Here is a 22,961-nt window from a genome sequence, read left to right on the forward strand (position 1 = left end):
CACATGCAAATTCACACCCTTTTATCGCATCACATCACAGCTCCAAGGTCGTCCCCATATCTACGGGATGTAGCTCATCCCAGCTGCATCTCAACCTCCCCCCCACATGGAGGACTTTGGGGACGCATCCCAGTGCTGTATCGATCCTCGCACGTATAGGTACATGAACACAAATACCCGTCAAAACACTTGTTCTTTTCGGGCTTCAACACACCTTATCAAACTACCATTCCTTGCCCTTCCCAAGACAAGAATCTCAAACTAACGGCAAGTATCCACACACAAAGGTGCATCTCCAACTCGCCAGTTCCAAGCCACGTCAACAACCCCAAATAACCTACGTCAACCATCATGTGAGACAATTCTCACAAGGACAAAGAGACAAGGCCGCAATTGAAGTGGACAGAAGGGTAATTCTGTATATTCGATGAGTAAACACGGCTCCGGGAAAATCGTTCGTTTTCAACACCTTGTCATCCTTCATAAACCGCCGTACCTAACCAGTCCTACAACTGTGCCTTATTCTTTCCGCTGCCGAGATAGAAAGAAATTACATAGCGTAAGCAAAGGCAGCAGAAGAAAAGTACAAGCCCAAATGTAAAACACCTACAGAGCCGCCTCCCGAGTGCTCAAACCCAGTTCCGTGTGTGAGGGTCTCGCGAGAGCCCATTCTAGTTCTGCAACCCAACGCCGCTAAAAAGGAGAAAACAAGTCTGCCCCCCGCCCCTTCTTGAGCAATAATCCGACTCTGTCTCCTCAACTCCGGATATCAAGTCACAGTTGCCGTCCGTCGTCCATCGTAACCCAGACTTCGAGCCATCGTAAAAGAGACTTCGAGCGTCAGTCCTACTACTCGCCTCCGCCACCTCAGCCAATGTGCTCAATATCCGTGTTCCTACCCGTCACCCATCGGTAGAACTTGGCCGTCTGCATTCTGGCTCCACGATGGCTGCCAGTCAGTGCGTTCGCGCTGAACACGAGCCGTTGCTCACCGCCCGTCTTGAGCACCAGTCGAACCTCTGATCCCGCCATCTGCGCCGCCTTGACTTGACTGGCGTCCACCGTCACCTCCATGCCGTCTTCCTTGACGCTTCTCGCAATACCGCTGGACTCGTCCTCCAACACGAACCGCAGGAACTTGCCCTCTTGCGCCCAGTGCATGTCGCCTTCGTGGAACTCAGCAACATCTATCGACGTCTCCGCCTCCTTCTTGCCGCTGAGTGCAGGCGATGCTGCCTCGCCTCGGTCGATGACTGGTGACTGAACCATCGCCGCCGACATTTGCGGCGACTCCGATGTCCGTACAGCTCGCCATCGGGCATCGTTGGCCAGGCCGATGTGCGCTAAAATCCTGGACGTGTTGTTTCCCGACAAGCCGCCATTGTTGCCGTCCTCGGTAGCGTTTCTCTCAAGGAGGCCAGCCTCCGTCCGCTTGATGCCTTCGTCCTTGTGGTCGTCGACGGCGTTGCTGATGCTCATTCGAGGGTCCGATCGCCGGGCCGCACTGTCGCCGCTCCCTGCACTTCCGCACCTCGCGGGTTGCGTTTCGGCCTCCTGGTTGCTTTGCACGGTGAGATCCACCGACGGCTGCTGGTTCGCATCCTCCTTCCGGACACCAATGCTACCGCCGGTGGTCATGTCATGCGACATGGAGGACCTTGGAACGGTTGCTGGTTCTGCCACTATCACTGTCATGCCAGGCCCTGAGGGCAGAGGTCGACGAGCATCGTTCGGCTTGGCCTGGGAGGCGCCCGATGATGGCTGCTTGGTGACCTCGGGTGCCGGGGCGCTGTTGAGCAAGTTGGCGACCTGTAACACGGGGCTGATCTGGGCGGCTTCTCTGTCCAGGCTGGGCGACTTGGACGCAGCCTTCATGGCGCTCTGAGCGAGTTTCGCCATCGCTGCTGCATGATTCGGTTGAGCGTCCTTCTCCCCATCTCGCGCAGTCTTCGCGTCGGCCGTCTCTGGGCCCTCCTCCGCGTTGCACCTCTCATAAGGATTACTCCTGGACCGTTCCGAGAGCGTCGCCCTTTCGGCCGGCCCTGACTTCGACCCCGGTGGAAAGACACTGTTCTCGGAGGCGCTACTGTCGGCTCGAGCGGCCGTGTCGGATTCAGCTACTTTGATGTTGTCGCCCTTGACCGGATCCGCAGGCGATCCCAGTGCGACACTGGGCAGCAAGCCTTCGTCCTTGCCCGCCGCCTTGGGTGTGGCGTCGCCAGTGCTGCGATTCCTGAGCGGCGTCGTCTGAAGAGCGTCCTCCATCGTCACATCCTCCTTGTTATCCGCCGTAGACTTGTCTTTACGTGCGGATAGCCGTGTTCCGGCAGCGGCACCCATTCTGCTTGATGGCCAGCCGCCTCCACCCAGCCGTGACGAGGGACGCACCTCCTGAGTGCTTCGCCTGAGAGGCTGGGGTGTGACCGGTGGCTCGTCCGCGTCCGCCGTCTCGTCGTCGTCCTCGTCACCACCGTCTTCTGTTGGCCTACCCTTGCGGCTTCTCCCTTCCACGTAGTCCTCGTCGTCGGAATCATCCACCGCCGGCGGATTGTCGCCAAAGTCGTACATGTCCACGTCGGGAGTCGAATCCGAGTCTGACGCCGAGGCAGAAGACGGGACCTTGGTGGTAGTAGGCACAGCCCCCTCGGTGCCCGAGGCGGCAAGCATGGCCTCGAAGGAATCGTAGCCGCGAATCTCTGCATACGTCTTTCGCGCTTGATTGGATGGATTGTCGGGATCGGTTGGCCGGCTCGGATCGTCAAGGACCATGGGCTTCAGAAGCCACTTGACTCCTAGCCAGCCGAGCCTAGTTTTGCCCTTGGATTCAAACCACAGAACGGGAACGTCCCTTTCCAGGACACGAGGTTCGCCGTCGCCGAACCCAGATGCCCACCCAGCGATTCCGTCGTCGTTGTATGTGTAGCAGCTTGGTCTGATCTTTTTGTCGTAGAGCTGGGTTTCGCTCAACTTGGCCTCCCAGCCACACATCCTGAGGTCCGTCCAGCCGAGGATCATGACGATGTAGAGCTTGCTACTCCTCGGCCAGCGGGCGTGGTAAAGCTCACCCGCTTTGGGATTGAGGATGTACTTTGTTGGCATCGAGTCCTCCTGCTTGGTGTCCTGCTTGGTGTCCTGCTTGGTATCCTGTTTGGGCTCCTGCTGGCGCTCCTGCTCAGTCTCGTCCTGCTCGGCGACATTTTCCAAAGCAGCGGCTTGGGCCGGGGCCTGAAATGGCGATTGTGACACTGATGGGGCCCGGTCGACAAACGCGTCCACCACGGCCGGTATGCCTCCTGAGTGTCGTTTGCCGCCGGATTTCGGGCCGTGTAGTTGGTTCAGGGGCTTGTATCCGTTCTCGAATGCCTGGCGGACGCACGCGTTGTTCAGCGCGGCAAGCTCCTCGGTGCAGTCCACGACGTGGAATCCGATCGTCTCGACGGCCAGCTTGTGTTCCTTCTTCTGGTGGCCATGCGAAGCACCGTGGAGGTGCTTGGCCGCGGCGGCGAGCGCGTTTTGCTTGAAGTGCACACCGTGCTCGTCGCAGCGCAAGATGTAAAACACATCGTCATATTTAACAATGTTATGCTTGAACTCCGCCTTGCCGTCCTGGTAGACCTCTTGGAAGGTGATTGTCCGAGGTGCGATGGAATGGGGACTGTCCAGCCTCGCTCGCTTGAATTCCGCTTCTCGAGCCGACATATCGCTCGCGTCGGACTTCCGCTTGGCCAACCGATGAATGTCCATGGCCTGCCTCGCCATATCATCGGCTCGGGGCGTAGGGAGCTGCGTCATGTTCCTTCCATTATGCGCCTGCAATCTCTCGTCACGGTTTCCCATAGCCGGCGTGTGAATCGGCGGCAGAGGTACCCGGTTACCGTGCATTGAGTCAGCCGGATCACCACCGGTCAAGGGCCTGACAGAGGGTTTGATTCGCATGTGGCCGTAGTGATTGCTTCCGAGCATGGGAAGCTGGACCTGCGAGGCGAGCACTCGAGGGGGGCCGTTAGCTACCGTGCTGCCGTTGACCGGGCGATTCTGGTAGATGGGGGATATACGAGGCGAGCCCTGCTGCGGGCCGGGCTGGCCATGATGAGGCCAGTTTGGGTTGTGGGGAATGTGCTGATTGTGCTGATTGAGCTGATTGTGCGGGTTGCGCTGGCTTTGACCCATGGGCTGCTGTGGCTGGCGGGTTTGATTGAGAAGCTGCTGGTGCTGCATCTGGGTGGAACTTGCGTCCCCCGACGCTCCGTTTGCCTGTCTCGAGAGTCCATGTTGGTTAGGGTGAGTGGTGTGCGAAGGCATCCCCGTACCTCCCTGGGGCAATGGCTGACGCGGTTGCGAGATGGTGTTGGCTAGCGAGCTCGAGGGAGTGGCACGGGCCAACATCTCGGACGGCAATGCCATGCGTCCGTTCGGTGGCGTCTGGCTCGGAAGCGTCGCAATCGTCGTCTTCGTCGTCGAAGGTCGTCTCGCGTTCGGCCCGTTGTGTCCGTTGGGTCCAGAAGGGCCGGGGATAGGAAAGAGGATGTGATGCTCTCGGAGAGCATCCCTTTCGCGCTGTACACGATCCTTCTCCTCCTCGTCGAATCTATGTTGACAAGCAGCCCAGCGGTGGGATCGCAGTTCATTCTGGTACTTCTGGATGAGATCATGGGCTTTTTGTGGCAGGCCTGGCATGTCGGCGTAGCGAGCCTCGTCGTCCAGATCAGTGCATGCGTCGCGCTGCTGTTGAAGAAACTTTGATCTGATGGTTTCCTTCTCTGCTTCGAAGCGGGCTTTGATTGCCTCAAAGTCATTGAACCAGCGTCTACGATCCTGGTCCAGGTCCGGTTGGCCGTTCTGCAGACCGTTCATGACGGGGTTACTTGTGCTCGCCATGACGGTGGAAGTTGGTGTTGTTTGTGGATCAAGAGCAACGGTTTGTTACGCAGACCATCAGCCGGGTTTTCTTTGAATGTTGAAGCACTGAAATCAGGATGGTCGACCCATGCCCAACGTGTCAGAAGTCAAGGTTCCGTTGTAGGCCTCGCCGTGTTAGGCATACGTCTCGGGATTTGGAGGCCCTGGTTTCCAGCAGGAGCAGAACAGAGGTCACAAAACCGCTGCCCAACTCATAGAACAACGGCAAGAAGGGTAAAGTAGCTAAGGTGTGACGTCGATAGGTGTCGAACACAGTGTTGTTGCCGTTGATGAGTTGACTGAAATGGCTCAGTGCAAGCTCCTTCGGGAGCGGGAGCTGTAGGCAAGGAAGCCGGGAACCGCAGACGAGAAAAGGACGACAATAACGAGATTACCGATTGGTGATGCAGAGGCGATCAGCTGAGGTTTTTGACAAGGTCGATGAGTGGTGTGGGTTCAAGGTCTAGAAAGTGAGCAACTGTGGGTCGCAAACGGATGAGAGGAAGTCGTTCCGCAAGGCCAACAATGACCTTTCACCGCGTGTCTTGAATGCGCAGCAGCGAAACAAGTCTAGAGGGAGAGGAGAATGAGTGGGCTTCGCTCTGTTGGTGCCAGGGACCGGAAAAGAGGGGTGAGTGAAAAGGATTTTGGCGGCGGCGGGTGTTTGTTGATGTTGGTGGTGACGCTGATGATGTAGACGACGATGCCGATGATGCCGACTGGAAAGGGACTTTGGTGGTTGAAGAAGCAGACGTGAGGCCGAGTTCCAGGATCGTCCTTTCTTGGCTGTGGGATGAGGGATATTGTCTTCTTCTTCTTCTCCTTCTTCTTCTCTCTAAATGGCCAGGGTCAGGATACGGCAGGAAGAACGCAAAACAGCCAGATAAGAAGAGGAAAAGAAAGGAAGGAAAATGAAAAGTGCGACCAAAGGTGTAAAGAGATGCGGATCCCTGGTCGAAAAATGGCCGTTGGTCAGGGATGCGATCCAACGAGTCGGAGTCGGGTAAGAGCAAGCGGATTGGGAAATGAGAGAAGGGGGGTAGAGCAAGTGTGTGTGTGAGAAAGAGTAAGAAAGTGTGTGTGAGAGTGGCATGTGGGGGATAAAAAGAGGAAGGGCTAGGTAGGTAGCAGCAGTTGAGGGGAGGGGGAGTCACGGACGAAATTCAATGAAGAGTAATCAAGGTGATGAAGGTAAAAAAGACTGATGCAGGTGATGAAAAGTGGCGATAGAGAAGGGTACCTAGGTAGGTAGGTAGGGAAGGGAAGACACAGCTGGTGGTGGTGCACTTGCTCGATTGGGTGGATTAGTGGTGTCTGGGGCAAGAGACGGAGGAGTGAAGGAAGGAAGGAAGGAAGGAAGGAAATTAACCCAATGTTTCGGGCAAGTCCAGTCATGTACGAATTGAATTTCCCATCATAGGTAACATAGGGGCAGAAAGGGAAGGAGGGTTTTGATTGTAGTCTCTAATGCCCGTTGGAAATGACCTTGCATTGTCTGGGTAGGTAGATAGAGCGAAATCCTTGATGCAAGTTGTACATACCCGACTTGTTTGTTGGGTTAGCTGGCTCTACGGTATCCGTCCAGCGCTGTCATGCCATATTACCACCTCTGATCACCAAACCAAACCTGGATGGGGATGGTGTCGATTGCCGAGTCGGGTGGAGTAACGTACGGTAGACAAGAGCAAGACAGTATGGACTATTCGATACGTTTGGCGAATATGACGATACGAGGACGAGAAGGGGAGGGGGGATGATGAATGCTTGTTTGAGATGGGGGAAAGCAAAGGAATAAAGAGTAAGACACCCGGACAGCTCCAGTCTGTGAGCTGAGCATGTGGCTGTGCCTGAGGTAAGGCAAGGTAAGGAAGGCAAGTGAGCAGGTACAGGAGATTGGTACGTGGACTACCTCAGGCAGGTCATCAGAGCAAGCACTGTAAAGACCAACCTGTACAGTGTACATACACCAACAACGAGGAGCTGCGCTTGGCCCGGGCTAGGCCTGCACCCGAGTCTCTTTGGGTGCATCTCTGACGTGACGTCTACATAGGACCCTTGACGCCGCGAACTGTAGGAGCATTCGCAGATCCGGGTTGAGAAAAACACAATGTGGAAGTGAAAGAGAGACGGTGGAACACAAAAAAAAAAAACACGCACAAACTTACACACACTCTGACACTACGCTCACTCACCCACTCACAGACAACCTACCCGAGAAATGCTCGCCTCGGTCGGGCCTGACTAGGATTGGATGATGCGAGCCTGTCGGCTGGCGGTACGTATATCCCTGGCTCCTGGGGGGGGGGGTGATTTTTTATTTTCTTTTTTTACTTGCTGACAATCCATTGTCAGTAAACTCGGCGCTGGCGCTATCGTATTTACACGGTATCTCAGTCCTGTATCTCACTCACTCATATTTCACAGATGGAGACTGGACGAGACCACCCACCACTCATCGGAACACCTTGCACGGAATGGGCATAGCGCTCCGTTGTGTGGATCTCTTGCCTCAGGGAAGGATATGTACATCTGTACGCGGAGGCCCTTGTCTGTCTCCTTCACTTTCTATACTTTATTGTATTCGTACTGTCAGTCCGACGCTGCCCATCAGTCCACGTTTCCGTGTCTACAATGTATCCCCCCCCTCCACATCAGTCTCACACCCACTAACCACAGAGCACAGTGTTTCCACGTTTGACCTTTACGAGCCCCAACCAGCACAGTGTTCCCACTACATATCTAGCACGGCACAAGGGTCCACTCACCATAACGCCACAGGTAGTCCAGTTAGACCAAGCGCCCAATCCCGACCCTGAGAACCGCCTACGCCATTCTCGATTCCATCCAGTGGGATGCGTTCATTTGCATTTTCGGTAGCAAATCTCCTCGCTCTTCAAATTGTCGACATGGATGACTGGCACCTTGTCAGCGGCTTTACTCACTGCTACTTAGTTCCAAAGTGCTATGCTTGTCGTAAAGTAAGCGCGTATCTAACCTCACTTACTTTTCTCCCATTGCCTCACCTAGGTTCCCTTGCCCGATTTAATACGAAGCCTAAAACGGGGAAAAAATACATTCGAGTCGTTGTCCCTCGTGGCTCACCTTTGAGTTTAAACGGAGCGGGGAGAGGGGGGAGGGGGAAAAAGGCGACACCGAGGACGACATGGGCATGGACGAGAGTAATCCGCCTGCGGCATCTGGTTCACACTAGGCTCTCTTCGGCGTCATCCCCTGCTTTTCCTGCCTGTCACGGCCCATGCCATGAGAGATCCCAGTCGCTTACCTCCTTATCTCATCTCACTCGCCACAGCTCATCAACCCCCCCGACTTGACCTCGCCTTGCCTTAATGATGTTTCTTATTGGCCATTGTCGGACAAACAGCCCGCGGCAAAAGTTACACCACCCCTGTGTGCCTGTTCGGATACTACAAGTACACAGCACACCCGCGCGGGCCACCAACGAGCGCATGAGTCCTTTCGGTTGACGCCTGTCCGCCTACCAACCAGCCTTTACGCTACGCGCACAGTTACTAATGAACAGTCACACAATCTCTAACACCCTCACCCAGCAATTCGTATTGATATCCATGAACCATGCTGCCTCGGTTTGTGATTTGGGTAACTTTCGCCCGTCGTTCCCGTGCGTAGCTCATCACGACCCCCTGTCCAACTAATCCCCTGTGGGTATTTGTGACAGTGAAATGGACCAAGTTTCCATCAGCGGATCGGCATTCTGTTCTGGCCCGTAAAACCGCACCAGTCTGTACCCTTTTTCGATCCTTCCTTTGGTCAACATCGTTTTGTCGTAGACCCCGTTCCACGTTTGCGTGCTTCGTCATATGGTTGAGGAAGCTCCTGCTCATTGGGCACGGGTATCCCGTGCATAGTTGGATCCAAACACTCGGCGGCTGCACATACCGTGAACGTTCACTCCATCCGTACGAAGGTACACACTCACAACCTCCCCCCCACCACCACCACGCCTCATATGGGCCATACCTCACAAGAGACAAGAGTCAATCTCAAGAGAATGACGCTAGGCCTAATATGGTACGGAATACGACTCCAAGTCACCCAACTCGAACTCACGTAAGACTTTTGCGATTCACACAGGCGTGTGACCCCTCAAACCGCTCGCGCATCCGCGGGCTCCTGGTAGAGTTGCCGTCGGCCGAATGGTTGGTCGTGGTTTGGATGCACGCACGCGACGCCCGTACGCACGCACTCACACCATTCGCACGTGCTGTCTAGCTGTCTAGTACACCGTACCATATTATTAACTCAGGACTAGTCATACAAACCACCAAGCTCATTCAACCTTTCTCTATGGACACTTTCATCGTCTCGTTCTCGATCACTAAACACGCAATTGGATGGAAAGTGTTACATGTCGGTCTCTTGGCGCCATGTGCCCAGCCCGGACACAAAAGCCTAACCAATAGGCAACCCTTAGAGGAAGCTTCCGCCTCTGACGCTGGTTGTGACGCATTTCCACCGTCTGCCCTGGTTGTTGCGATGCACCGCCACCCTCATTTCATATTATAATAGGGTTGCGCCACAAGCAATTTCTTCTGCTCTGCTTCGAGTCGCCAGGGACCCACATGTCACCGATGATGTATTCGTACGTTGCCTTCTTGTGCCCGTTCTTTGTTGGCGCCGCCGCTTCATATTTGTTTGCCTCTATCCATGCCTTGACAACAACTAACCAACCAACCAACCAACTCACTGGGTACGCATAAGGGTGATCGTGCTTGTGAATCAAATCGTCTCGAAATTCTGTGCAACCTGCCGGCTTGGTCATTGTCCCTCTAATTTGCAACTGTGTTCAATTGGACACAATTGTAATTCGCGCAGGCGGACAGTCAGTCCGACAGGTCCATTCAACATCCTATCTCTCACCAATTACTCGTGGGATCAACGAGCGCAGGTTCTTCGTACCGACCAATCAGCCAATAGGCGCTGCAGCCCAGGACCTCCTACTCAGCCCACATTCCGAAAGAATATTCGTCTTAACTCTCGTTACAGCATAGAATGGAAAGCTTGGCCGGGAATGATGCAGTGCAAAAAAAAATACTTGTCCGCTACGGAAACACCATCAAGTGTGCGAACTACAAGCGTCTACTCTTTAGGGAGCGGAGGAACTCACCTCCGGCACAGCCTTCCTATCCAACAGACGGAAGAACCCTCCCCCTTCCTCCTCTTCGTCAAGGCTCTCGCACATGAGTCTCAGTGACCTTCAGTGTCGGTCTCGCAATCCGACACTGAGTACAGAGCACGCCATTAGGGGTCAAGGCAGTACAAAGCCGAATGTAGCACTGCAATATTATTCTCTTAATCCCCGTAGTGCAGGCTTCACTTCAGTTGACTTGTCTGCCAGGCGACCTCATCACTCTCAACTACCCCGGTACATAATATAGAGCCTGTAACAAAGAATGCGTGGCAATATGAGGACCATATCACACCCGGTGTCGAACTTTTCCCCTTCTAGTGTCTTGCCCGTTGTCACCCCCCTCATCCCCAGCGCCAATCAAAGTTCCTAGTATCCATCTGCAAGCCAAGCTTACAAGCACTGTCTTGCTTCGCGTCCAATCCCCATCCGCCACGCATGCGACAAGAGCATCCCGCCACACGTCTGCAGTTGTATAACTCATGTACCATGCCTTCCTCCAATATACTGGATATTTGGGATTCTTTTTTACCGCACAGCGTAGTCTTTACAGAGACCTGCTGTTTACTGCTAGCTCGGGGCGATAAATTGCCCTGATTCGCCTTCCTCTTCTGTGTACCAAGCCATGAGCGATAGCCAACACGCTTTCGACCGCCTGTCAAGTCATAGCGATTTATGCAACAAGGACCGTGACAGCAATGCGCCCGCAAACTATTGCCCTTCCGAAGGGTTACGGTGCTGTTCGAACACGAGCTGATGTCTCTGGCGAATAGAGCACCTGGTAATTTTTTATCGAAGTTTATCGAAGTTCCTCAATGGCAAATGCCTACAAGACTTCGTAAATGACGAGCACCAATCATGTGGGGCTTCCGACTGAGTTACGTTAGAACAAAAGTGTACACGGTATAGTAGCTTTTCCCGTTACAATCTGGCAAGGTTTTTCTCACGCTCAACCCGGCAATTGACCAGAGCGCAATCGCGACAGGTTGTCCGTGAAAGTCTCAAAGTTGGGGAGGATCATCGAATAGAATGATGCCCAAGCACCTTCGGGGCTCGGAGGCATCAAGCCCCAGCGGGATGTCGGGGGGTTCCGGACCCGGTGGAGCTCTCCGCCCGGTCGGCCAACCAAGTAATAAATCCCCCCCCGGTGCCACTAGTTGTAGATCATCGGTCGGTCGAACAGCCTTCGGCTGGCTTTACAACCCGACGGGCGGATCCAGTCCCAATGCCAAGCCTCGTCGAGTGGGGTATGCCCCAGTAATTCATCGACATTACTCCGTCCGAGTTAGTAATCAGGGTTACAGACTGAGTCTACGGGTACCTATTGATTTCCCCCCCTGCTTGCCCTTGTCGATTCGCAACGACTTGTACGAAATGTCCGCAACCGTGACCAATTGCTGACACAAGCGTCAGGGGCGTGTGTGCGTATGCATACTTTGCTCTTGTACATAGTACTGCGATGTACTGTATGTGTGAGCTTTGCCTCTCGGGCTGGTTTCCCTTTTTCTATGTTCTGTTTAGCCTTTCCTTCCTCCCTCCACATCAATTTAGCTCCCCGGTGCCGCAACCCATGGCACCCATGCTTTTCGGTATCGGTTTCCAGGGAAGAGCAACAGCGTACTTGCACGGCGGTACGCTGCTCCAATCTGTACCTACTTAGGGCATTGTTCCCTGGGTGTTTGCGTTCCTGATTCGTCCGTGTTGCAACTGTGGTATGAACCCTTGCTCCTTGACAGGTCTTCGTGCTTTTAGGGTTATGCTGGATAGCCAATCATGCAGACGAGTTGGGCTCCGGTGATGCCACTGTCACCGTCGTTTACTGTAGATACTGCTGTATCATGTGTGTCCCCGGTTCAAGCATGAGGTCCTTCGCCAATCATCCCAAGTCCAAATCCCCTGTTCCCAGTGCCTGCACGCTTCATGGTACTTCAGCCCGCCCACTACTCATTGAAGTCTATTGACGAGGATCGGGGGGGCCGGCCATCTTTGACAAGGTTAGAAAGTGAGCCGTTGCTCTACTCGAATTCTATACGCACAGATCAAGGCATTTCCTTACCTTACCTACTTGAGGTAACAATCGCTGCCGCCTTGTCTTTATTTACAGATCCCCACGAAGAATGTGGGCCGTGCTTAGATTCTAGGGCCCAGGAAGGGAGCCGAACGCCGTTTCAGTCAACCTGTGTGGCAGCGTGCCTTTAGTATCACAACCATGCCGTACATCGTAGACATCCGATAGGCAAAGCCTCGAATGCGCATGCATAATGACGGGGAAAAGTCACCGAGCTATTTTCGATCATACTTCCTAGTGTGGCCTTGCTTTTATGAATGCAAGCAAATACTACATGGGTCCACCGGGTCGCTCAGACTTTAACATCACCGATGCGAACGTTGGGACGCAGCGACGGCTTCAGATTGGTTTCCAGTAATGAAACACTGTGTTCAAGAAGCCTCCGCAATGAACTTTTTGCTGACGGATTTATAGTCCGCCACCAAGACGGGGCGTAGTACAGACGCTCATTTCTTTTGACAGGTAATCCTTGCTCCCCCAACCTGTCCCCCGGTAAACACCTCGTCCACGGCATCGTAGAAAGTCGTCAGATCAGCATCCACTTCGGGATCCTTCTTGAACTCTTCCGCACGGCGATGCACAAACTCCGCCCATGCGTTTGACATGTCCACCCAGTTGATGACTTGAAAACCAGCTTTCTCAAGCTCTTCCATGTACTGGCACTTGTCCGGCAAGCGAGGGCACGAAACCGAAGCTCTCAATACTTCGATGGTCTTGGCGTCCAGGGGTTTGAGCGCGAAGAAGTCTTCAATGTAAAGCTTTCCACCGGCCTCCAGGGTATCGTAAGCTTTTTTAAAGAGGGTCTCGCGCTCTGGTATGTGCAAGATGCAGAGGAACGAGACGATATGGTTCAGTGGCGCGCCCATCAGCCCGGGATCAAGGTCGAGGAAATCGCCGTTGATGGACGTCGCCCCGCTGCCAGCGCCGGATCTCTCGTTGATGGTTTGCGCAATCTCATGAATGTCCTGCTGTAGTTCGATGCCGGTAATTGTAACCCCGAAATGTCGGTGCAGATATCTGCCCGTGCCGCCGAAGCCGGACCCGAGATCGAGCACCCTCTCGCCGGCCTTGAGCCCCAGTTCTTTGGCGGCATTCTCAACTGCCGCGTCACCCAGGTAATGCATGCAGTCAAATGACATGGTATCCTCCGCTGTCCAATCTGACTTGTTCCTTAAGCTTTCCAGGGCCCGGTGAACTCGGTTCAGCTTGTAGAGGTTCATGTCGGGGACACCGGAGACTGCATTGCTGGATGAGGACATGGTCGAAGGGCTACAAAAGGGAACCAATTGGTGGATGCGCTGCTTTCGGGGACCTCGTTGTCGGTCTCACTTGACTATCCGTAGTTGACTCGGGTAGCCAATATGGGGAAAAGGGGTAAAGAAACTTCAGCTTCAACAGCCTGCAAGCGTTCGTTTCGGCAGATTGAAAGTAGCTAGTGGCCACGATTCAACAAATAAAGAGCAAGACCAACCGCTAGGTCTGCTGCTTTTTATGCCGAGGAGATGATGGTTTACTCTTCGTGGAAGCGTCACACTACCCCTCCCGTATTACACCAGCGACGTCACCCGATTCTTTGGTGGAACACTATTCCAGGTTGCACGTCCCTTGGAGCATAAGGTTTGGTTTTAGACACATACTACATCGGTCCACAAACCTGAAAGTGACATGAGACGCCTGATTTAGCCTTTGTGGTCTCCTTGACGTAAATAATTCACTACTATCTTGGTCACCACATAAAACTATGTCATTATTGGCTACGCAGCTCGTGTCGGCGCAGAGCTGTGTGCATGACTGATCTCTATCTTTGATCTCTACGTGTTTGATAATTCGTGATTCCTAGAGTCACAGCCCTTCAGGAGTGTGTATTATCTTCCTCCAAACAGCTCGTGAAGAACTTGTTGTCTCGAGAGTGGAAGGAAAATACAGAGAGCGATCTGAATGTCATAGTTACACGTGCGATCGAATACTCTTTACCTTGACAGGAGGATAGTGTTACCAGCGTTGGTCCTGAACTACCCCGAGCCTCATCGTAGCCTCCCTCGGCATTCAGCCTCCTAATGGAAGGTGAGTGCCTCTTTGATGCCAAGTTACTCGCAATAATGGCTCCTAGCGTGAGATTATGATTTTCACGCGACTTACGAATCAGGACCGTTGAAACAGAAGCTGAATGCGGTTGAAAAAAAGGCGTAGCCTGATATAATCGATAGCTCAGCTTCGTCCATGATGTCGTGTTAAAGTAGGTATCAAAGCACTAGTACTGATCCAAAAGAAAAGCCACATGCCCATACTTCCTCTCAACACCAATCATCGTATACAGGCCGTGTTCAAACAGGCTCAAACCAAAGACCATGATAAGGAATCATTCAAGGATAGAAACTTCACTAACTCATGGTCACAATCTTACACGTCCTGGCCTAGGATGATGTCCAAACTGTTCCAGCCTAGGAAAGCACACGACACAGACAACATCCAAACATGACGGCTCAAATTCTCAGGCATTCATCAGTCCCTGTTCCCTCTTCCTCGAGTCCTTTGAATCGAGTTTGCGTTGCTTTTGTGCACCTCCTCGTACTGACTGAAGTATATCAGTTCGCCGCTGGCTACATCAGCTGCAACAACTTGAGAAAGAGGCTGGGTCCAGGCAGCTGGCTGAGGCACATCTTCTGTCATGGCCTCAACATACCGCAGTGTGGCGTTGATGAATGTTGCGTTGTAGCCACCCGTAGCAATCCGGTTGGGTTCCCCATGAGCCGGTAAAATCTTTGAAATAGGAAACGTCGTCATGCGTTGAAGCTCTTTCTGATGTGTGGGCAGGTTTCTGGCGTCAGCGATGAAAGTTGCCGTGTCTTCAAGAGTATCACCAGCGAACAACAGCTGCTTCGAAGGAATCCACAACACAGTTCCATCAGGGGTGTGGATTTGAAAGTTGTGTAGTTCGACGCTCAGGTTTCCAACTTTCATAGCCTTTGTGCCGGTGTAGAGATCGGTGGGAGGAACGGCCTGAATTGGAGGGTCATCGGCAGCAAGACTCTGCGTATTCTTCTCCACCGTCTGTGCCGTCCTGTCGTTTCCCACGATCGTGGCGCCTCCTTTAGCGAAAACATCGGTTCCCGCAATGTGGTCATTGTGGAAGTGGCTGATTACCAAAGACATCTTGGCGACTCCTTGGCTCTGGACATGGCGCATTACGGCGCCAGCATGATCCGGTGTAATGTGAGAGTCGAAGATGATGGCCTCATTTCCATCAATGATTGAGTACGTCGAGACACCGAGAGTGAAAGCTCCATCGTCGAGCCAGTTGGGCTGATCCGAATGGAATCGCTCTCCTGTGCGACCGTCATAGTATGCAAATATGCCTGGGTAGGGATTCAAGATCCTGAGGCTTTGTAGCGGATCTCCTCCTCTGGCTCTTTTCTTGACACTGCGCACTAGTTAGGACTTGCATTTGTCTGACGCTGTTCCATTGTTACCTACCCTGGAGTGTCGCTCGAAATGTGCGACCCAGAGAGTCCACACGCAATCGTCAAAGCACAGCAGCTGAGCACGATAGCCTTTGACTTATTAGCCCAGCTGTCCCGTTGACCTCAAAAAGGGTTTAGTTACGGGCAACATTGCAGCACGCTTATCTGAAGCGGTTCGCCCCAGTCGATAGATGTCGAAGGCTGCGTCGGGCTCGGAATCTGTAGTAGCGTGATACACTTCAACCTGTCTCGAAAGGCTTCTACTGATTCGGCAGATATTTGGTAAGCCTGGTACGCTAATGTACAGTGAGCTCGGTATCGACGATGAATACATCGTAGTGATCGCCTTCTGACCTTTATGTATGGACGGACTTGGGTTTTGCATAATCGTGAAACGGGTTGAAACGCCGATCAACCCTGACTGGTGCTGTTTCATCTGATGATTTCGACAAACATTGGGAAAGGCTTGAGCTTAACGATTAGCGACCCCTCTGACGCCTTCTCCTCAGTAGGCTGACAGAAACCAACAGTCAATTCGGACAGCCGTCGTTAGCGAATTCAAGAGCATTCAGAGAATCACGTGCAGGACGGATTGGGTAAGACGCAAAACAACAGTTTTCTAGACATTTTTTATCTGATCGCGAGGTTCTTTCTCTTCATAGTTCCAATCACCTCCGAGTGTTGTGCATACCGTCAACGTTTGATTGAGCATACGGCTGATCGATGATCGTCATACTTCCAGAAGCAAAGGTTTGGTATACTTCTAATACTGGCTGTAGTGTAAATGCTGAGTATATGACCAAAGAGAAATACAGGCGGATGCGGAAGCAGAATGCTCACCTTCAAGTGAACGTGAAAATTCTATAAATTTACATCATCATTCTCCCTTACCATGAAATTTGACGTGAAAGTTGAATTAGGGAGCTGAGACATGAGCTGTCGACTCGCTCCAGAGTTGCAGTCGTCGAATCAAAGCACAATACTCTTGAGCTTCGTGAGTCCATGATTGACCCCCAAGACAGTCGGTTTGCCTTTCCAACAGGTAAACACAGCTAGTACGAACATCGTGGTGAGAATGCTAGCACAACTCGCTTAAGAACGCCAAAATTGATTTTCTTTTATAGGCTCAGCCTTAGGTAGGCTAGATCATCCACTACAACCAAGTCCGTAAGCATAGGTTCTTTATGTGCTCTACAAATGCAGGTTCCTATGTTGTAGTAATCCTTAGAAACATGACATTCCACACCCTACGATCTAACCTATTCGCCTCACGTAACAAGTATCGAATATCAAAGCTCACGCTCACGCTGCCCCAGAGTGCATGGGCGAGCCTTTCCCAAGTGGAGCATGCCTTTACTCAGAAAGACAGAAGCCAGTATCATCAAAGCGATAAAGGCCACCAGAAACCAGGAAAGTACAATCCACATAACCCACCATTTCCAAAATGGTACTGGTATTATTCTTCGCCATGATGAAGACGAGGCCGTCTCGGAATCACTGCCATTCCATCCTCCGCCTCGGAGAAAGGCGTTTCGATTGTTGTCAATTGAGTTGCTGGGCATCTGGAAGGTGAAGGCGCCTGGATTCAAACGTCGCCCATGATTTGGACCGTCTCTCAAATTCGGACGGATGGAAGATGAGACGTCGGAATCGAAGGGTATGGACGGATAAATAGTTCTTGACTCGTTGGTTGTGCCATTGTCGGCCTCGAGTTGTTGCCTATCCCCGGTTACATACGCAGCGTTGTGCAGGTCTATGGACCCGTGCGTGAGATCAAGACCTATGCTTGCGTCCATAGTTTCCACAAGGTCTCCCTCCACTTCTTCATCAATTCGAATATCTGCAGTGAGCGGGCTTACATAGTCTTCCAGGTCCGCGAGAGCCTCTTGAGTACTGTACCGTCTCTGAGCAAGCTCCTCTTCGGTCAGAGGTTCCGACTCGTCTGAACCGATTTCGTAGATGGCATTCTCACAACCGCAAAGCTCAAATCTATGTCGCGGTCTCTTACCTGGATGGTGCAGCGCCCAATGAAGATAATCGTGATGCCCGGCGTCTCCAGAATGCTGCAAATCATCCCGTGACTTGCATACCTTTGCCAAGCCCGGAGGTGAATGCTCGTGGATAGCGTGCTTTGATAATTCTCTCTTTGCGGACTCGAGAGACATGATCGGAGTCTTGTATACTTTCACCAGATGCGGCTTGCAAGCAGCGAAGCTGTGAGATTCCCTGAGAGCCGTCCTGATGTCAAGCTTGAGCGCTGGGCCGCGGCGGACAGGGTTTGTGCAGGGCGTCATGGTGAGTTTGCTGTTGGATCGGCAGGTTTCAAGCTTGATTCTTAAGTGAAAGATTCTCCTACTTTAAACCTGGGGTTGACTGGTACAACGAGCAGAGTTTGTTGTAGAAAGTTGCTTGTGGGATTCGAGTTATATTCTTATGGCACTAGAAGAAAGCAAAGTAGCTTAGAGACATGAGCAACCTAAATAAGCCATTTCCAAAAAGTAGACAAGCCCTTTGTTCTTGAAGATTGTAACAATATGCTGGTGCTTTGCCCGAAAACCAAGGACTATTGTTTTTGACTTGTCCTGCGTATCATGGTTCTCATCCCATTGCTTTCCTTTCATGAACATGACCATTGTCCACAGACATTGCTCAGCGTTGTAATTTGGCAGTGGAGACAATTACTCGACATTGCTGTTTTTCGTTTCAACTTGATGAGTTTCTTGGTAAATGTGCTTCGCAAATTCTACCTTGGCTACACCATAAGACATTGAAGGAAACCACAGCTTATCAATGCAAACCAGCGTCATTCCTCTAATCTGCTATCCATCACATTCCCAAGAGAAGTTGTTTGCTAAGCGATGTGGAACTGGCTCTGCGATTGGCCGACCTCGGTGTAACCTGTCAGAAAAACTTATTCGGATCCAGAATTGGACTGCGAAGATTGAATGGATGACCCCATGTATATCTTACTAACCATTTGTCCATTGAACAGGCATCGACCAACCAGATCGTTCTCTTCGGCATTCAAACCAGGCAAAAACAAAGTAGTTTTCAATGGCCGTATCGACGTTCAAAAGCAGCATCGTGGGAAATCATGTCTTCTGAACCACGAGCTTATCCTCTCCGACGACCAGACGGTCACCGACCACCCGTGCCGCGTTGGCACCTTGTTCTCGGGGAGGATGTGGAAAGCGTTGCCACAGCATACATAGGCGTGCAGCCTCATTTCTATGACAGCGGCACTGTTCGGGCCGTGGAAGGAATAACCGCGGCAATTGAGGCATGGCTTGCTGGAGACGAAGACAGCAGGCCTCTTGCAAGTGAACGTTTCAAACATCTGGATGGCGACGATGCTCCAGAGGCAAGAATCTGGGTCTGCTACTGGGATGATCCTGAACAGAGCAAAAACGGTCTACAAAAGCTTGATCTCGCTTCCATATTCGCCCATCTGGCACCGGAGAATCAGCGTCGCATCGGACTGTGGAGCGAAAGCTTTGCAACACCCACAACTCGCCTTGAAACGAACTATTCCGGCCTAGACTACCTCCCGGGCCTGGCGAGATTGCCAGGCGCGAGTACCCAAGAGCACACTCTCTCGGCATACTGGGGTGCAGCAAGGGATAGGATTCCATCATCAGCTCACGATCTGTTCAAAAAAGACGACGCAGCGGAGCGCACAACAGTTGAAGCTCGTCCCAAAGGACTGGGACAGCACTTAGTTGGGACCAACTACGACAATATGGTACACATCCGCTCCGGGCAGTTTTGGGAGAACTGTGGTGTAGAAGAAACGGAATCCTATGAGAAACACCTTGAACCAACCCTGAGAACCGGCTTAACCTATCTCTGGGAGAACCGAAAGGATGGTGGCGCCATGGGGCTGCGTTTTCTCGGCAATACGGATGCCATGGGCCATGTAAGAAAGGAGACTTGCGGCGCTGGCTTTTTTACCGACTTACATTCCCTGGAAGAATGGTCCAGAAGGCATCGCTCTCATCTTGCCATCTATCTCGGGGCTATCAAGCATGCGAAGACTTTCGGGGATTCACGGAAGTTCCGTACATGGCATGAGGTTTCTGTGCTGAAACGGGGAGAAGCTGCATTTGAGTACATCAACTGCCTACCCACGACAGGTGTGGTCAGATTTGTTCCGTTGGATGTGGTGTATGACCTTTTCTGCTGAAAAGGTGGGCGGCACTGGGAAAATCCGTTTTCTGGGCCAAGTTTGAAATATAGATTTTCCTACGTTCCTTGCATTGCCTGAGTATTTGTTCTACGTGTATGCGGATATTTTCTCCATGCCGTGTGCGGCTATGAAGAATGGCAGCTGTACTGGAACCAAGCACTCTCGACATGGACGCCGTCATCAATTCTGTGGTCTTTGCTTCCGACACTGGTTTTGGCGACAATGGCGGCGAAGCCGGAAGCGGGATGGATGGCCCGTTTGTCCATATTCTTCAGTCAGTACTCTTGACCTGCTTGTTCAACGCAAACGACTTGTAAGCCAGCCAGAAGCCCCTCTGAGGACTACACGGCGGCTTTTGAGTGTTAGCAGGTCAACCCTCACACCGCCGGCCACTCTGCGATTGAAAGAACCACACGTGCGATAAACAGCTTCTTTGCATTACCCCCAAAGTGAACACTAGATATCATCGTATTTGGACAGCCTCAAGAGCCCTCCCTCATCCTCATCCAATTGTACCTTGACTGTCTTGGCCTCTTTCTGCTGCTCCCTCAAGCCACCCAGATCTTCCAACCTCTCTCTTGCGCTTCTGTCCAGCCCATGCACCAAAGTTGCCAGCACGCTGCTCTTCCACAAGCTTGCCTTATGTCGGTAAGTCTGGTAGATTGAAGCACACAAGAAGAGGACTGTGAGCAGAACGGTGAAAAGAGGGAGTGCCAGGAAACTCCATTCCACATGAATGTAGCTTTCAACAGTATGCGCCACCCCAGTGACGTTGGTTCCATTGAAGCTTCGGAAGCTCACCGTTACGCTAGTTGCAAGGTCGTTCATGAGCATGTCTATGCCGGCGGGATACTCGTAGTAGTTCCAGTAGAAAGCCTGGACAATGTCGGTATCAAAGAAGGTTTCACCACTTGAGATGCCGACAGTGAGGTTGACAATGACGTTGTCTGGCGTGGTGATGTTCTTGTTGATTACCTCCTGGTTCCGAGAAGCCGATCCGTTGCGGAACAGGTCTGAAAACCACGACCGCATGCCCATCATGACCTTCATGTTGATCGGGTACGACATTTTCGTTTCTTCTCCAGAGATGTAGATTGGTTCGAGGGACTCCTGGGTTGCCGTGGCTACAGTGTCATTTGTTTCGACATGAAGTATCTTTTCCCTCAGTTCGCCGTTGACAACCGAGGAGCTCAGAGTCTGGACGCAGGCTTGGAGGGTGCACTGACGAGCCCACGGAGCGAGTTCGCCTGCGATCCCGCCTTGATTCTCGGTCCCCATGAACACAAGCTTCATAATGGTTGAATAGGACATGTCGCCGAGACCCTGTGGGAAGATCGGGGTCATGCTGAAGACGTCGGCATGCGTCTTGAGCTTGGCGCCGACAGGGATAGACCAGCCGCACTCCGTCATGTCGCCTTCGGGGTTTGAGCCATCTTCACAGGCGCGAATCATGAACTCGGACAGGTCCACGCAGGTATTGCAGACGCCAAGAGTCTCGAAAGGTTCCCACGTGCAGTTTCCGGTCTGGCAGTTGACAGGCAGGCTCAGCCATGGCTTGCCGTTCTCGGCAAACAGGCCATTGTAGACAGCAGCTTTGAATGGAAGAATCGGGATGAACCCTTCCGACGCGCTTTGGCTACTCAGGGCGATCAAGTATTCCTGGGCTCGGAGGTTTGTTGCTCCCGCGGTGGAGTTGGTTGTCCGAGCATGAAATGTTGCAATTTGTTGTGCGAAAGGGCTGAAAGCCAGCGTCGAGATAGCAACGAAAGCCCCAAAAGAGCCTAAGAATCTGTATGGGGGATACGAAGTTAGAGGCAAGGATTGCAAAGGTGGTCGTAGCATTCAGCTCACCCTCCCCTAAGCTTGACGAGCATCATCAGGGCTCCCCATGTGCCTCGGCTGGCATCGTCGAACACTTCCATGTCGGACAGAGGTTCGCGGCGCATTTTGAAATGAATCCATTTCAACTGGCTAATCCCGCTGGAAAGCACAACGGCCATCGTGGCGGTGGCCACGGTGGCCAGCAAGGCGATGACGGCATTGATGGTGATCTGGAAACGCCATGATGCCAGCGGCTTGCCATCGTATGCCGCAAGAACACCAACGATTGCGGCCGCAGCAAGAATAGCGACGCAGAGACTGACTATTTCAAACGTCCAGGAGCCAGATGGAGAAAATCTTTCCGATTTGATGTGCGTCCTCTCCGACATCTTGCTCCAACGCGAGGGAACAGAGAAGCGGGATTCGCCGTGATTGCTTAAGGCAGGCTCGCTTGGTGGAACATCCTCGGCGGAGACAACAGCAGATTGATAGGGTTTGTAAGACCCCAGGCTCTGCCTATTGCCGGGCCTTTGGATGAATGGGCTGTTGGGTTGGCTACCGTAGACGGTGTCACTCGAGCTTGTGCTCAGGTTGTGTGAGTGTTGCCTGTGCGACATGTTTGTTCATCGGACCGCGATATAGGTCACGGCTTTCCAAGGCTCAGTTCATGAATGACAAAGTCGAAAGGGGGAAAACAAAAGCAAGCGAGCGGGGAGTTGCATGATGGCAGTGCAGGGTTGGAGACCGGGGAGCCTCAAGTAGTAGCATAGGGCCAAGAAAGCTTGACATTTCTTGGTGCCAGCCTGGCTAGCCATCCCACCATCCGTCGTGATGCGGAAGCCTGTTGATAGTGCTTACGGCTTGACTGCGTGCTGCATGTTGCGTACATGGATGGAACTCTGGAAAGGGAGGGGTGTGACGAATGCCGTTGTATTATTCGACTCAGTAGGTGCGGAAATAGACCGCCGTGCTACATAATTGGCCATCCACCACGACTGAAGGTGTGATGTACCGGAAGTGGTAATGATGCGGTGGCATATGCGGGGGCTGAGCTCGAACATTCGACCCTTGCGCAAGGTTGTCGATGACTGGGAACCTGTCATTTCTACGCGTATGCCTTCATGAGAGCGGTGATTGCCACTCCGGTACTTCTCCCGCATCCTTTTCAGCCGTCCGCAGGATCTCCCTGAGGTCCAGATCCGTGTCAGCTCGCAGTCCATGCAAACAGAGTCCATGGCTCGTTTCTGAGATGGTGTTGTGATGTGCTGCTGCAGCGTGAGACACCAAGCAAGGACACCAGGCTCGCCACCTGCGCGACGTGACCAGTACGTGACTTCCAATGCGGCAAAGCAGTGCGAT

The 22,961-nt window shown here is 52.6% G+C and overlaps 6 protein-coding genes across 6 annotated transcripts; 1 reads left to right on the forward strand and 5 right to left on the reverse strand.

The window, feature by feature from the left end:
• Positions 1-867: 867 nt before the first annotated feature.
• On the reverse strand, positions 868-4,878 carry CH63R_06895 (uncharacterized protein; the record flags this gene model as incomplete). Its single annotated transcript, XM_018301870.1, has 1 exon — positions 868-4,878. One exon carries the CDS (start codon positions 4,876-4,878, stop codon positions 868-870), a length of 4,011 nt encoding a protein of 1,336 aa, XP_018159720.1.
• A 7,702-nt stretch (positions 4,879-12,580) lies between these two features.
• CH63R_06896 (Methyltransferase) lies at positions 12,581-13,393 on the reverse strand (the record flags this gene model as incomplete). The annotated part of the gene is made up of 1 exon (XM_018301871.1): positions 12,581-13,393. The coding sequence occupies one exon, from the start codon at positions 13,391-13,393 to the stop codon at positions 12,581-12,583; it is 813 nt and encodes a 270-aa protein (XP_018159721.1).
• Positions 13,394-14,636: 1,243 nt separating this feature from the next.
• Positions 14,637-15,929, reverse strand: CH63R_06897 (beta-lactamase; the record flags this gene model as incomplete). Its single annotated transcript, XM_018301872.1, has 3 exons — positions 14,637-15,555; positions 15,609-15,685; positions 15,738-15,929. 3 exons carry the CDS (start codon positions 15,927-15,929, stop codon positions 14,637-14,639), a joined length of 1,188 nt encoding a protein of 395 aa, XP_018159722.1.
• Positions 15,930-16,884: 955 nt separating this feature from the next.
• On the reverse strand, positions 16,885-17,889 carry CH63R_06898 (uncharacterized protein; the record flags this gene model as incomplete). Its single annotated transcript, XM_018301873.1, has 1 exon — positions 16,885-17,889. The coding sequence occupies one exon, from the start codon at positions 17,887-17,889 to the stop codon at positions 16,885-16,887; it is 1,005 nt and encodes a 334-aa protein (XP_018159723.1).
• An 800-nt stretch (positions 17,890-18,689) lies between these two features.
• On the forward strand, positions 18,690-19,778 carry CH63R_06899 (Phenylacetaldoxime dehydratase family; the record flags this gene model as incomplete). The annotated part of the gene is made up of 1 exon (XM_018301874.1): positions 18,690-19,778. The coding sequence occupies one exon, from the start codon at positions 18,690-18,692 to the stop codon at positions 19,776-19,778; it is 1,089 nt and encodes a 362-aa protein (XP_018159724.1).
• A 459-nt stretch (positions 19,779-20,237) lies between these two features.
• Positions 20,238-21,991, reverse strand: CH63R_06900 (Carboxylic ester hydrolase; the record flags this gene model as incomplete). The annotated part of the gene is made up of 2 exons (XM_018301875.1): positions 20,238-21,570; positions 21,633-21,991. 2 exons carry the CDS (start codon positions 21,989-21,991, stop codon positions 20,238-20,240), a joined length of 1,692 nt encoding a protein of 563 aa, XP_018159725.1.
• Positions 21,992-22,961: the final 970 nt, after the last annotated feature.

The sequence above is a fragment of the Colletotrichum higginsianum genome, chromosome 4 (genome assembly GCF_001672515.1).
Source record: "Colletotrichum higginsianum IMI 349063 chromosome 4, whole genome shotgun sequence".
Taxonomy (NCBI): Eukaryota; Fungi; Ascomycota; class Sordariomycetes; order Glomerellales; family Glomerellaceae; genus Colletotrichum; species Colletotrichum higginsianum.